This window comes from Crocodylus porosus, unplaced genomic scaffold (assembly GCF_001723895.1).
Source record: "Crocodylus porosus isolate Cpor-Errol unplaced genomic scaffold, CroPor_comp1, whole genome shotgun sequence".
NCBI lineage: Eukaryota > Metazoa > Chordata > Crocodylia > Crocodylidae > Crocodylus > Crocodylus porosus.
This window is the reverse complement of record NW_017728886.1, coordinates 63,692,322-63,706,899: the sequence shown is the minus strand read 5'-3', so window position 1 is coordinate 63,706,899 and position 14,578 is coordinate 63,692,322. Positions and strand designations below refer to the sequence as shown.

General features: G+C 39.6%; 1 protein-coding gene across 3 annotated transcripts in view; it reads left to right on the top strand.

Annotated features, from left to right (window-relative positions):
* TBC1D5 (TBC1 domain family member 5) overlaps nucleotides 1-14,578 on the top strand; it is a 475,698-nt gene that overhangs the window by 344,031 nt on the left and 117,089 nt on the right. For all 3 annotated transcript variants that reach the window (XM_019535723.1, XM_019535731.1, XM_019535738.1), the window contains one exon: nucleotides 13,171-13,313. In XM_019535723.1, the coding sequence (XP_019391268.1) occupies nucleotides 13,171-13,313 (143 nt within the window). The remainder of the gene's footprint in view (nucleotides 1-13,170; nucleotides 13,314-14,578) is intronic.

The following is a 14,578-nucleotide window of genomic DNA, read 5'->3' as shown; positions in this document are numbered from 1 at the left end:
CTGTCCCATAGCAGGCATGGGCGTCGCATGGGACTGATGAAAGACTGACGCAAAGTACCTATTTAATAGGTTGGCTTTTTCCTGGGGGTCAGTTGGCAGGGGTCCAACATTGCCCTTGCTTTTCCTCCGGCTCCCCACATATCTGAAAAAGGACTTTTTGTTGTCCTTGATGCCTGAAGCTAGTTAACGTGTTAATGGAGCACTGGTTTTTAAACCTGGTTATTGTACAGACTGCCTAATTTCATTTATTTTGTAGCGTTAGACCTTTGTTTCTTTCAATGGAACAAAAGCATATTAATTGTGAAATTACTTCTCCATGGATCTTCCTTTTTGCTAAGATTAGATATTTGACTCTGTCACCCAAATATGCTCCTCCAAATTTAACAGGAACTAGGTCTTTTTTTTATTGCATGCCATGAGTTGGATGGTGAAGTCCATAGTTAACTTGCAGTATCCCTTTTAAAACCTTGCCTTAGACCTTTAGATGTTTACCACAGGGATGTTTAAACTCATCTTGCCCTGCAAGCCAGATGAGCATTGGGCTGATCTGTGGGCCAGATTGGGACCAAGCCCTGTGTCGCATGCAGTTTCATCCAGGGCCCACACTGCACATAGTGTGTGGGCTGAACCTGGTGCTGCATGCAGCACAGTGGGTCAGTCCACAGCATGGGCTGCCTGTAGCACCCTGCCAGACTCGCCCTGCACACTTGCTCCAGGGTTGTCTGGATTCAATGTCACTGTGTAAGGCTAGCCCGGGGAAATTCTGAGAGAGTTCTGAAAAACTGCAAAATTCTGAAAAATGACCTAAAATTCTGAAGAAGTTCCAAGCCCTTAAAGAAAAAGAATTACTTATTATGTAATTTTAGAACACCATTCTTTGGGCTGAAGCAAAATAAAACATTGAGTAAGAGTTAGTTTATATTTCTCATCTAACAAAGAGAAAACGCTGTCAGTCCCATGATACTTGATAGCTTTGGTTCTTTTTAATTTTCCTCCGTGTCCATTTTAAATAGATATTTAGATATGGAGAAATGGAGTTACCACTGAAATTAAAGTTTAAGGAATGGATTTTAATAAGGTGGACCTGGTTGCCTGTAATTACTGGCAATTTTGTTAGATTATTTTTTAGAAAGTTTTTTGTCATCTAGATGTGTACCACACAAGGTGACATGATGTGCCAAGTACAGACTTTGCAGTTCCTGCTTGAAGAAGCAAAATTAATCAGATTCTGATAATGTAGGCAGATTCACATAAATTTGCCAAAAAGGACTTGCAGAACAAATTCTGATGAGCAATATCTCCAGCAGAACCAGCAATCACCATCAATAATGTGGCAGAATAGGATTATATTGGAAAGGAACCCCAGGAGAAACCTACCACAAGGCAGGCTAAAACATCTTATAATCAATTATTTTTCATCTACCAACAGTTCTAATATTACTGTTACAGACGCACAGTATCTTCACCAAATCCATTCTTGCAAGGAAGTATGATACAATTGTTCTCACTTAACACAGCATCAGATTCTTTTGCCAGCAAGGCTAAATTACAGTAAGAAGGGGGAGATAATTATTAGGATCTTATTTTTAGAACGAGAAGCCTTCTTTAGTAAGGGAATATTTACTGCCTTCCTAAAACAGACATAAAGTTTCCAAAGGCAAGGCTGAATTATCTTTTTTGTAATCTCAAAGAATCCAAATTGTGCAGGGTAGCATCCAGAGAATAAATGAGACCTTTGTGTCAAACAATTTTTTCAAATTGATGAATAGGTGATTATTTAAAGATAGGTGGTAACCTGAGTTTGGCTGACTAATTAACATAAATCATCATTCAGGACATAGAAAACAGTCCTTTTGAAGAACCCAGTGAAGACCATTTACCCAGTAGAAATTAAGAAATTGGGCTAGGGATACAGTATTCCAGTACTGTGTCTGGCTTTCCTTTCAGGATCCTTATGGTTATAATGAAGATTATAAAGTTGTTTTTGAGATATCTAATCTATAAGAAATTCTCTCTCCAGTAGAGGTAGAAACACACTGTAATCCTGACCACACAAAGGTAGAATATACTGTTTCATTTAATTTTGTAGAATAATTTCACAGTTGTTAAGGGCTACATATTTTATTTCTATAAAAGCTACATAAGGCTCTAGTATCTCTCTGCATAAGAAAACAACTTTTATTTTACTGTAAAAGTTCAGTTACAGTTTGATATTATATAGTGAAGTAAGACTATAGTGATCAGTCAATGCTGCCTTAAAATAGTTTAAATCAGAAAAATAAGATGCCCTATTTTCACCAAAAATGACTCACAATTTTGTACTCAGTCAATTATAGATGAGTAATATAGCTTACATTAATGTATTTATATTCTAAATAGCAACCATACTGATCTGGAAGGGCTTCTTTGAGGTGACTTTGCTGGACTTTTTGAAGGGCTCCTGGTTGGACTTTTTGAAGGGTTCTTGGCTGGAGTCTTCTCAGGAGTCTTGGCTGCAGGTTTTTCTGGAGTCTTGTCTGCTTTCTTAAAGAAAGTGTCCAAGGAAGTTTGGACAGAGGTTCTCCAGGGAGATGGGCGATGCAGCAGACTTGTTCACTGGTGTGGTGTGGCGTCAGATCAAGCGTCATAAAGTTGAAACTGACGTCAGAAAGTCAAAACAGGGTATCAATTTATAAATGTTCTAAGTGCTATTTGTTGTAACTCAGAACATCTTAAGTCAAGGACTGCCTGTATGTTTAAAAAAAAGGCAAGCCACACTGGGCAGAAAATGTCCAATTAGCCATAGAAACCTGATACACATGTGGGACTGAGAAGGTCAGTTGGATGCCATAGATGTATAAAACAAGGCCATATTCAGTGGTCACTGGTGTTCAATCTTTTTTTTTTTTTTTTCCCCTCCTCCAAACAAGTGGGCCAAATCTTAAAAATAGAAATGGGCTCAGGGCACACACGAAGTATTATAGTTGTTAGAGGTGTACCAATATATTGGTAGCCTATTGGATCAGCGCCAATAAAAGGGAAATTTGCATTGTTGAATATTGGCTTTTTTTGGCCATTGTAGCCAATAATGTTCTCCAATAATTATGCCCTCTGGTCAGGGCCTTTGGATGCCTGGGTTCCCTCTCACCCACGGAGCTGAGGCCCCTGGACACCTGGGTTCCCTCCTGCAAGCTGGGGTGACCCTGGATACAGCCTATTCTCCTCACCAGCGGGCTGAGCTGGAGCAAAGCAACTGCCACAGTGTCCCTGGGCACTAGTGCAGTGCAGTATGGATCTGGGGTTGGGGCAAGCTCTATAAAAGGCACCGAATACCACAGATGTGACTGGGGCAGGGAGGGGCGGATGGAGTTCTGTAATTTTAGGCTTATTAATATACAATAAAAGTGCAAAATTCCATAACATTATTTTAAAATGTTATAAGCTTAATTAAACCTTAGAAGCATTCTGAAAAATAAGACAACCAACCATCATATTTCACAGGATAATTAATTAATTCTTTCAGATGACAGATGGAGATTGCCCAGCTGGTAGCACTGTACCTTGCCTCAGCTTCCTGTGCTTCTCAGTGGCCTACCAGTGTCTCTAGAAGGGAGAGCTTTGTGTTTTGGGAGTGTGGTGGGAGTGGAACTATTCTCTGCTCCAGAGCATTGGGGCGTTCTGTGAAATAACCTTTATTTTTTTCCTGGCGCTGTAAGCACCATGGGCAAAGCTTTCATGATGCTCCAGAGCCCAGGAGCTGGGCACAGCTACTATTCACCTTCCTCCTCTTCCCCTTTCCCTTCCCTTCACCCAACTGAATTCACTGGCAGGGAAAAGAGGATGATGAGCATCAATGGCAATGGTGCTCAGCTCTTAGGCTCCAGAGCTGTCTGAAAACTCTGCATTCACTGGCATGTCAGCATGGGCTCTGGCTGTGCAGGTCTGGAGCTCAAGGGCGCTGACGTTTACTTTTCCCTCTCTGCCCCTCTCTTCTCCCTCCGCACTGAATGGAGCAGTGGTGGTACTCATCTCAAAAGCTGTGGCTCCAAAGAGAGACATGCTGGTGAGTTCATGGGCTCCAGAGATGCGTGAAAGCTCTGAGCTCACTGTGCAAGTGAACACTGCTGCCACTCATACTCTCCTTTCGCCTGTCACTGAACTCAGTGGTAGGAGAAAGGAGGGGACAAGCAGCAGGAACATTAACTGATATGCCAGTGATGGGCATGTTCACACTGGTTTTGTAGGTCGCATTTGGCCTTTGGTCCAGAGGTGTTGAGTACTACTGCTTTAAATAATAATCTTCTACCAAAGCACTTAAGACACTGTGCAACAGAATATTAAAAAACATGAAAACATAAGAAGTAGAAACAAATAAAGGATGTATGCATGAGAAAAGGAATGCTCAGTCAGGTTTGCATTTTATTATCAGATCTGATTTTTAGGAGAAGCTAATGAACTTCTCATATCACAGAAAACATGTCTCTCTGCCCTCACACAGCTATGTGCCAAGCAGAAAACAATATAATAATGGATGTTACAGAAATAACTAAGATTTAAGGCCAGCTGGAACTATTTTAGTAATCTTTTCTGACCTTCTGCAAAACACGTGTCGTAGAAACAAGTTATGGACTTAATGCTGGTAGCATCTGAATCTGGAAAGAACATATCTTTAGCAAGATGGACATTTTAATTCCTTCCACAGCAACTTAAATACAGACAAAAAGTGATCAAAATCTGTAACAATAGAATATAATTATGGGCTATAGGTATTAACCTCATATGTACAGGGGTGTAGGTTGTAGCCATGTTGGTTTAAGGACATAGGCAGACAAGAGTCTTTGGGTGAATCTGATATCTTTTATTAGACCAACTCAAATAGTTGGAAAACAATTATTAAGCAAGTTTTTGGGTTCAAAAACCCTTTGTTAAGCTAAGGAAGTATCAGCAGTTGGTGTGTGCTCTTCCTGGATGGAATGAAAAGTAAAGAAGCCAGAGGCTGGGCTGGTATGCATAGAAGACAGGCAGTCAGTGAAAATGTAGATTGAGGAGTCAGTGGGTGAGAGACAGGCTATTGGGTGGTGGGGTGGGGGAAGAGGGAGAATAGGAATGAATAGTGGAGAGATACCTGGGAAGTCAGATGTCATCTGCCTGATAATTGTTTTCCAACTATTTAAGTTGGTCTAATAAAAGATATCAGATTCACCCAAAGAACTTTGTCTGCCTATTAACCTCATATGTGGATTCTTGAAAGTTATTGTGCATGCTGTTCTCAACATTTAGATCAAACATGTAAAGCTTCTACAGAAAATTTACTTTTTTAAATGTTTAACCTAAACAGCCACTGAGGAGTTTCTGCACAAGACACTGAGGAGTTTCTGCACAAGACTACATTTCGGTTTTGATTCCATGTGCTGCTTCTACATCCCAGAGAAATACTGACTTTTAATAAGACCTTATTTACTTTAGACATTGCCTCTTTTTTTCTCTGTTAACTGCTGTACTCAACTTCCACATTCTTCTCAACTATGATCATCTGAGCCTCTCTCATTTCTAGCTTTTCAGTGATAGGTTTAGTAGAAAAATAGCTACATGACCTACTCTAAAAAAGAAATAAAATTTTGCTCCAGAACTATTTTCTCTACTGCCCTTTTATTTGTTGAAGTTCTGTTCGACCCATTCACAACCATCTGTGTGAAATCTTAAGAAAACCCCAAGACTTGTTAAGACTAGAAACACAAGACTAGAAAAATAGACTGTGGCATATATATAATATGAAACTGCAAATCCTCATTTAGATGGGTCTCCATAACATCACAAGAAAGTAAACCACTTGACATTTTTATAAATTAATCCTTTTCTCTCTGACTAATGTAGACAACTATAGGAAGTCATATATGGCTTCTAGTATTATATTCCTTTTCATCTTCCCTCATGCTTACTTTGGAGATTCTTTAGTTGTACTTCTAAATATTATTTTGCTCTTCTGCTTCATCCACAAAATTGTTTACATATACTCATCCACTAATTAAATTAGTCTCTTATAATATCCATCAGGTTTGTTCAGTCTATCAAGAATTGTTTAGTATGTGGGATAAACTATTTCAATTCTTGGCTTTTTCATTTACAGTATGACTTCATTTGAAGGTGCATACACACAACAGTTGTTACTAACCCTTGTTTCACATCTTTTTTCCAAGTAAGCATCCCACACCTGATGGGCTGTTTGCTCTTTGTTCTAGACTAATGACTGTGCTTTTGCATGTTAAATTGCACTAGGTGGAGGTGTAAACTTGGATGTTATTCATTATCTGCATTGAATCTGAGTTTAAAGAGAGAGGTCTTATGTGCAAGTTTCACAGGCAACCTTAATTTCTTTATTTCTGCACAACTTTGCAAACAATATGTTCTTTTAAATGGTGGTTTTTTGCTATTTAACTCCTACATTATATAAAAACCCTAAAATGAGTAAGAACAAATTACATCATATGGAATCTTGCTGACCCCTCCTATGAAAATGAGTTTCAGAAGGATCTTTAGATCCATGAGAGTCCACACCAGTAAGTAACTGGTAGCAATATAAGGAGGTAATATCTGCAGATTGCTCTGCACCACAGAAGGATGGGGCCACAGGTGCTGACCCCAACATCTAACTCGCCCCAGCTGAAGATCCGGGAGGAACTAAACAGGGTCACTTTGCCCCAAGTGGCACAGTCTTCTCTGCCACGAATTTGTGCCACTGCTACTTGAGCTCCTTCAAGTGTACATGCCTGCATGTGCAGAGATACCATAAGGCTGCAGCCAGAGATAACACTTGAGCCGTTCCAAGAATATCACTGGATTTAAGAACTGGTTCACAATTGACCCTAGACAGAAGTTTCTGCATGTGTACTGCTAAGAGTTCTTAGTAGAACTACCACCTTCTAGGGATTGCACTGCTGCCAAACACTGCTGGGGGTGGTAGAGTACCCAGACCATCATGCCTTCTTGGAAGGAGTGGAGGGATTGTCCCCTGCTTGTGGTCCCTAGTGGGCAGTGTGCTCTGCCCCTTCACAAATCTTCACAGCTTTTCAACTCCTGCTTTGAAAGCCACACTGTCAAATTCACCTCCCTGCTAGAGACCCTGCACCCTAGGCTGCCAGGCTCATTAGTCAAACACCTTCTCCTCCTCCCTTGCCCTGGCACCCCAGAGCAAAGGGTACCTAACATGGAAGTGAAATTGACAACACAGCTTCCAAGGCAGGGGTTGAAAAACAATGGAGATCTTGTGGGCTTCTGGAAGCATGTGCCACTCCCCTTCTTCACTACCCGCCAACCACAATCAGGGGCATTCAGTCCTCCAGCACCTGACGGGAAGATCCAGAGTGATACAGTGGTATGGTTGCACCCCATATTACTGATGATGGTGTGGGAGCAGCAGTCCTCAAAGCAAGTAAGAATCTCCTTTCCCCTTGGTGACCAATGGCACCTCTCCTCTCTTTCCATTTCCCCAGCTGCTGTTTCTGTCCATGCTTCTGTTCCTATGGCATCATGCACCTGCCCCAGTGGGGAAGCTGACGGTAGAATTCGGAGCCATACAGTCCTGGCTCCATTCCAGAGCAGCCCCTTGCCCTGCATGTTCAGGAGGTATAGTGTAGCACAGGTTGGGATGTCTGGAGAGCTGACTGGACACAAGACATGGAATAGCTTCTGTTCCCACGTAACATTGAAATGGTTCACAGAGGACCAGCTCAAAATAGTACTTGATTTTTTCCAATGTGTTTTTGAAACATTCCAGGAAGTTTAAGCCAGGCTTAAGTGACATGCATATCTAAACTCTTGTGTTTTAAAGTGTATTTAGAATGGTCTAAGAATTACATCTATCCAGACTCTAAGGCTAGGGACAGAATCTGCCCATAAACCAATTTAAGTGATCAGAAACTGGTTTGAACCTGTAACAGAACAAGTTCAGTACACACAAGCCTGTTTCAAAATGACCAAAACTGGTTTGAGATGAACCTGGTTGCATGTAGCATCAGACTTAACTGATTGAGCTCAAACCAGTTTATGCAAGTTCTGTCTAAGACCCCTTCTGGGGTTAGGTCACCCAGCATCCCAGCATGCTCTCCAGGCTGGGCTCTTTGCTCCAGCCCACCAGGGTTGGCCCTGCCCCTCTGCTCCCTAGCTAGATGCTGAAGCGGGGGGTATAACCCCCATCCCTGCTCCCTTGCCTAAGGAACCCTGCCAGCCAGCCTCTGGCTGGGCCCATCCCTCTGCCACTGGAGCAGCAAGGGGGCAGGGCCCTTGACAGGGCAGCAGCCCCTGTACTGGTGTGCAGGGACTGCAAGCCTCTTCCTGGTGGGGGGGCCACAGCTGCACCAGGGCTCAGAGGCAGCCATAGCTACTCAAGGTCTCCCCCTAGTGCTGCCGTCACCACTCATCTGTGGCAGCTTTCTCTGCCCTCCCCAACTGGCAGTGCTCTCCCCCCCCCGCCACACACACACACCTAGAAGAGGCTTGTGTCAGGGCTGCTCCCCCCTCACTGCTGCAGTGGCGAGGGTGGGGCCAGAGGGCAGCCAACATGACCCCCTTAGGTGGGGGGCAGGAAGTAGAGTTATTCTCCCCTCTGTCCCTGGGGGACTGCAGGGAGTGCTCACTCTAGTGCTCACTCTGACCACTGCCACTGCCATCTGCCCCCTCCTTCAGACTCCAGAGAGAGGGGGAAATAACCCCCCTTCCTGTCCCCTGCCTACGGGGCCTATGCCAGCTGGCATTTGGCCATGCCCCCAGCCCCACTGCTGCAGCAGCAAGGGGGGAGCTCCTGGTGGACCCCAACTTGGGGTCTATGCTGGTGGGATGGGGGTGGGGGAGGAATTAATTACACGCCCCTAGCACAGCTTCCCTGCAGTTGAGGGCCGTTCTAGCGCCTCCCGGCTTCTGGCCTGAGCCACTGCAGGCATGTGCCTACATTTCATCTATTCACTTGCAAATTGGTTCAATCTAGACAGGTTAGTCTAACCTGAAAAGATTGAATCAATTCAGGCTCCATCTTTTTTAATGTCTGTCTTTAGACTAATAGTTAAACAGGCCCTTCCCAGCCCCTCGTTCACCTCCCTCTGCTTCTGCCTGTCTTGGTTCCTTCTTTCTCCCTACTGACAAACATCCTTTCCCTCCATCCAGAACTCTCTCCTCTTCACCTACCTGCTGTTTGCGTTTGCTACTGGAATTCTGCTACCCATATCCTTATTCCTATTCCTTACCTGTATGCACCTCCTGTTTCCAGATTTCTGTCCTCCTTACTCACTGAGCTGCTGCATCTGAATGTCCCTTCTCTATAGGGATGGTGTACATTCACTCTGATTTGGTATGTAAGTCTGAGAAATAATGGAGCTGGCTCAATGTAGATGGGTATTTCAAATGTAACTGCAATAGATTCTAGCTAATACCATGAGTGTGTGCGAACTGAGATTTTTGTAGAGCCCTACCAGCTATGAAATTTGGCAGATTGAATATGGTAAAAAAATTAAAATAAAACTAATATTCAAGATGTAAGTAACCCCTCCTTACCAAACTACATTTTTGCTCAAAAACATTTTTGTGTTACATCTTCCTACTGAAAACTTAGTAAGATATTTTTAATTTTGGCAATTTTATTTCTTTAAACTTACTCTCAAAGATACCTGAAACTTTCAGAAAAAATGAGTTCAAGGCAGAAAGCAAAGTTGAAAAATCCTAATACGAATTGATTGCATTTGGCAACAGTTTATGCACCTTAAAATATGGTCTATAATAGGAGGTGCCCTGAAGTATAGGAATTGCTACCTGTGGCCTGTAATGATTATAGAGATTGGCATTAAATCTTTCAAATAACTCATAAATTGTTGCTTATCTAAAGCTATACTGAGCAGTTTGTAAATTCCTGTATATTCCAAAGAAGATTTTGTCATTCCTGGTCATGGCTTTTCATATATGTGTATTAATCAGTCTGGCACCAGTATCATATTCTGTGCTGCTCAATCCTCCTATAACAACAGTCATGCTGTCTTTTACCTCCACAATGCTATCATATCTTGTTAAGATTATATAATTGAGGTCTGTAATTTTTATGGATTTCAGAGTTCTCAGTGAAGATTGAGAGCATGCATGGACATGCAAAGCAGTAGCTCAAATAAATGAGTCTTATGGCTGCTAACTGATAGTGCCTCCAGGAATATCTAGTAAATCTTAATCAAAATGGAAGTAATCTTTATTGAAACCTAGTAAGCGGAGTCCTTCCCATGGTTAACATATTTACCAAAGCACCCAATTTCTTCTGGTTTCTCTATACAGTAAGGTCATTAATTAATCATTTTCTCTTGCTAGTAATTACTGATCACTTGAGAATTGTGGTTTAATTATATAGGAATCATAAGTGGAAGCTAGGGGGTGTATTCCACCAGGCAAATGATAGAACCCTTGGTTTATTTTTACTTTAAATATTCTGTACTTCTTTATTTTTACAGATTTTAATTGCTAAGTAGGTCTGGTAAAATATGAATTACTGTATTATTGCATGTGATACAAGGTACACTATTGTGAGCATTGTAGACTGCAGGTGTAACAGATGTAAAGCAAGATTAACAGGACAGAGCAATAATTAAGCCACAGACAGTCATCTAAAAAGAGAAAGTTTTCTTGTCCAATGCTATCATTAAATGCAACTTAAGTTCTCTGTAAATATTTGTAAGAGCAATAAAAGCATGTTAATTTGGAAGAAAACACTCCAACGTGGACAGTTACTTTATGGATTAAAGTTCACTTTTTATAAATGTATAGGTTCACCGAAGTCATGCCATATGGCAGCATAGTTCATTGGCAATAGTGTCCTTGGTTTATGGATGCTGTGAGCTAAATGCTACTGAAAAAAAAAAAGAGACAACTGTTAATATATATGCATTTACAGCAATGTGAATTGCCTATTCCCTTTGGGACAAGGAGGTTCAAATCGTTAATGATAGTATTATAGTTGTTAAAGAAGTCCAGTTGTTCTTCAGCACTCTGCATCTGTGAAACATGATATCTCTGGGGACCGAGATTTAACTTTCCCTGGAGAAAATATAAAAGCAGGAAAAAAGAGAATGACTTCTGCTTGAGCAGAATAAACCTGCATCTACAAACGATTAACACTGCATAATGAAGTAGTAAAGAAGTAAGAGAGATTTCTAATAAAAGACTAATAACAAATCCCATTACACCATGGTGTATTTTTTTTCCTTGAAGTGTATAAGAGTTTTAGCAAACCTTCTGAATTAGATTTGGGTAGTTGTGAGCAAAGTCAGCTCGAATGCTTCAAGCTTAACTGAGTTTTCGCTCCTAACAGTTTGTGTAACATGAAAGTTGTGGGTTTACGGGTAGGAGGGGTTGTTACTGCAAGTAATCGGCTTCACGCAGAGATTGGATAATGTTTGTGTCACCATAGGATAATAGTTTCCTGTAGGCTAGGCACTGTAGGGTAATGTGCCACTATATGTTAAAACACCTTATATAGAACATTATCAGAATTAAATGTGGTAGATTAGCCTTGATTTGAGTTAACCGTACCTTTGACTCCTCTTTTGTAGCAACGTTCAACTCTAAAGATAGGTGTTTATAGAAAGCAGTAGGAATGGGAAGTGGAGGGCAGCATGAATTCAATTTTATGGGAGACAAAACTTGACATGTTTGTCTTTTATTACTAGACTTTGTTGTCTCTAATAACTTTGCCTTTATAACTGGACATTATAGTGACAGTTATTCTTACATTAATGAATAGAAAATCAACATAAGGCAGGGATGGGATGATTTTATGTTCCAAGCATACATATATATTTTGTTTCTAAACTGTAATATTACTTTTGAAAATCTGCTTAGTGATCATCTAGCTGTCCAGGAAGACTTTTTAAAGTGTACTGGGTCAGTGACCAAAGAATAAAAGTTGAGAAGATATTGGAATGAAAATGTTGGAAAGTGAATTAAATCTGATTCATAGCATGAGCCCTTTATTAATAGACAGTCATTCAGTTGTTATCGTCCTAAATTTGTGTTTGGCTGACATACGTTGACTTGCATTTATACAGAAATTAACTTCTGTTACAAGAGTCAAATGAATTGGTACCTTACAACTACAGTGACCTCTGTATTATGGTTAACAGATTTGGAATTAATCTTAAATAATAAATAAAATACAATCTATATCTATGGAGTTAACTGACGTGAATTCTAGCTGTCTTTCTAGGGCTTTCCTGTGGTGTCAACTGTCAGTGTTAAAGAATGGCTTAGTTTCCTTGCAGGAAAGTTCTACTAAATTTATTTTCTCTTTCCACTGACTAAAAAATATATAGTAAATACTAGCTTGAATGAAATACTAGCTTACTGTGGCTAAGATGGTAATAATTGCCTTTTAAGTCTATTTTGAAATTAACTTATAATGTTAATATTTTAGTTATTCTTCGTATTTTTCAAAGTTAAAATTTAAGTTGATCCTTGCTGCAGGCTTGAGGTAAGTAGGTAGTAGCAGTCTGACTTTTTGATGGGAAGCTAAGACGCACACAGGTTAAATGACTTTTGAATCCACAGAGCAAGTCAGTGGCAAGAGTTGGCTTTGGAAGATAAGAGATTTGGGTGAAAAGTACTGAGCTTAGATTGCTGTTAGATTTTCAACATTGAGCAAACATTGCAAGTAATCTAGATGGGTATCCATATTTTATTGAATATGAAACCAATATGACATATTTAATCAAATTGATATGCATCATATTTTGCTCATACCTGAAAACTCTATAATTACAGAAAAAGAGGAGGCCCATTTCAGGTAGCTTATTCAATCCCATAATGACAGCTATTTCATATCTGCCTCAAAAATATCCTTTGTCTGGACTTTTTACAGGTCCTCTTAAGCTCTGGCCTCATCCTGCCTTCCTGCTTTTCCAGGTTTCTGTGAATATTTTCTAACTTTCTTCTTAAATCAATATGAAAGTAAACATGCAAAAAAAGATAATATGCAATCTGATGTCAGTTTTATCCATCAAGGCCAATCTACACAATGTTAATAAAAGCTTTTGCAGTACTTAATGCATTTCTTCCCCTAACCCTATTGGTATGTAAAGAGTATTTCCCAAAACAAAATTATTAATAAATGTTAAAGGAATTATTTATAAATACTAAGTGCTTACTTTTTTTTTCTTTTTCTTTTTTTAGACGATGGGTTAGACTGCTTTTTGGGCGAGAATTTCCACTTCAGGACCTTCTTGTTGTTTGGGACGCATTATTTGCTGACAGCATCTCTCTCGATTTAGTTGACTACATTTTTGTAGCTATGTTGTTATATATTAGAGATGCCTGTAAGTATCAATTATCTTATGTTCTTAAAAAAGGTACTGGACACTCCTAGCTTTACAGAAGGGAGGTTTAGGGGGTATGAAATTCCTAAGCTTCATCTTTTTTGTGTGTGTTTTGTCTAACTGAAAATTCTTTAAAATGTGAACTGTGGTAGGAGCCACTTGTCATCAAATGTGAATATTATGAAATAAATTGAATATTGTAGCTAAAATCAAGACTGCTTTATGAATAGTTCTGTCTTTATAGGGAATTGTAAATTTCATATATAAAGCACAGTGGTACAGATATGTATAGAGCTCCACCTTCTGACAAAGCTGACGTATTGAGTAAATCTTTTGACAATGAAAATATTTTTATGCTGCTGTTTATATGAGGAATAGAAAATGTTAAATAGTGTCTCAGACTTTTAAGAAACAACAGCTAATAACTTTCTGAGATCACATGAAGAAAATTTGAATTTGGAGGCAGGTCACAGGCTTATACCATGCACAACATTTAAAAATAAAAAAATATTTTTAATAAACGCTTCTGAAATTTGCCCAAAGGTGAAAGGTTATTGAGCTAATGAATTTCAGAAAAAACACATGACTATGTCATGACACATAAAATATTATAATTAAATTGACATTCCTTATGTAATTAGGGGAGAGAGATGAATTGATTAAGAATCTCTTATATGTAGACTCAAATAATGTTTTAGTAATTCAGTATGAGTATCAAAATGGATGTCATGCCTTTTCACAATTACAGGCATTAGTAAGATAATATATGTGAATTTTTATTGCAAATTTGTCAGACTTATAAACATATCCATGGCCATCAGCTTAAAACAGTAACACAGGTCTGACAAGATCTTGCATTGAAGAATGCACAAAGTTCCAAATATAGCTGTGCCTGGTATTTTGGGGTGCAGTCTTGAAAATGTATTCCTATGTACTTTTGACACGTGATAATTTCCTGACAGAAATGGGATGACTTTTGTTTGTAAAATTATAGCATATATAAGTATTATCAGAGCTAGGAAGCCCTCCTGAAAAAGCTGCCATTGAATTCAGTTTAGAGGCTTTAAAACGTATGTTTCCATTTCAGAATGATCTGATTGAAAGCCATTATGTTCTATAATGTAAATCTGACTCTTTTTTTTTTTTTTTTGGCTGCATTAGGCTGTAGTAGTCCTAAAGATTTTGTTGTAAAAGTGCACTGCAGATGCACAGTAAGACTTAAAGATCAGTATTTTCCTTATCATTGTTCCCTTTTAAAAAGGCAT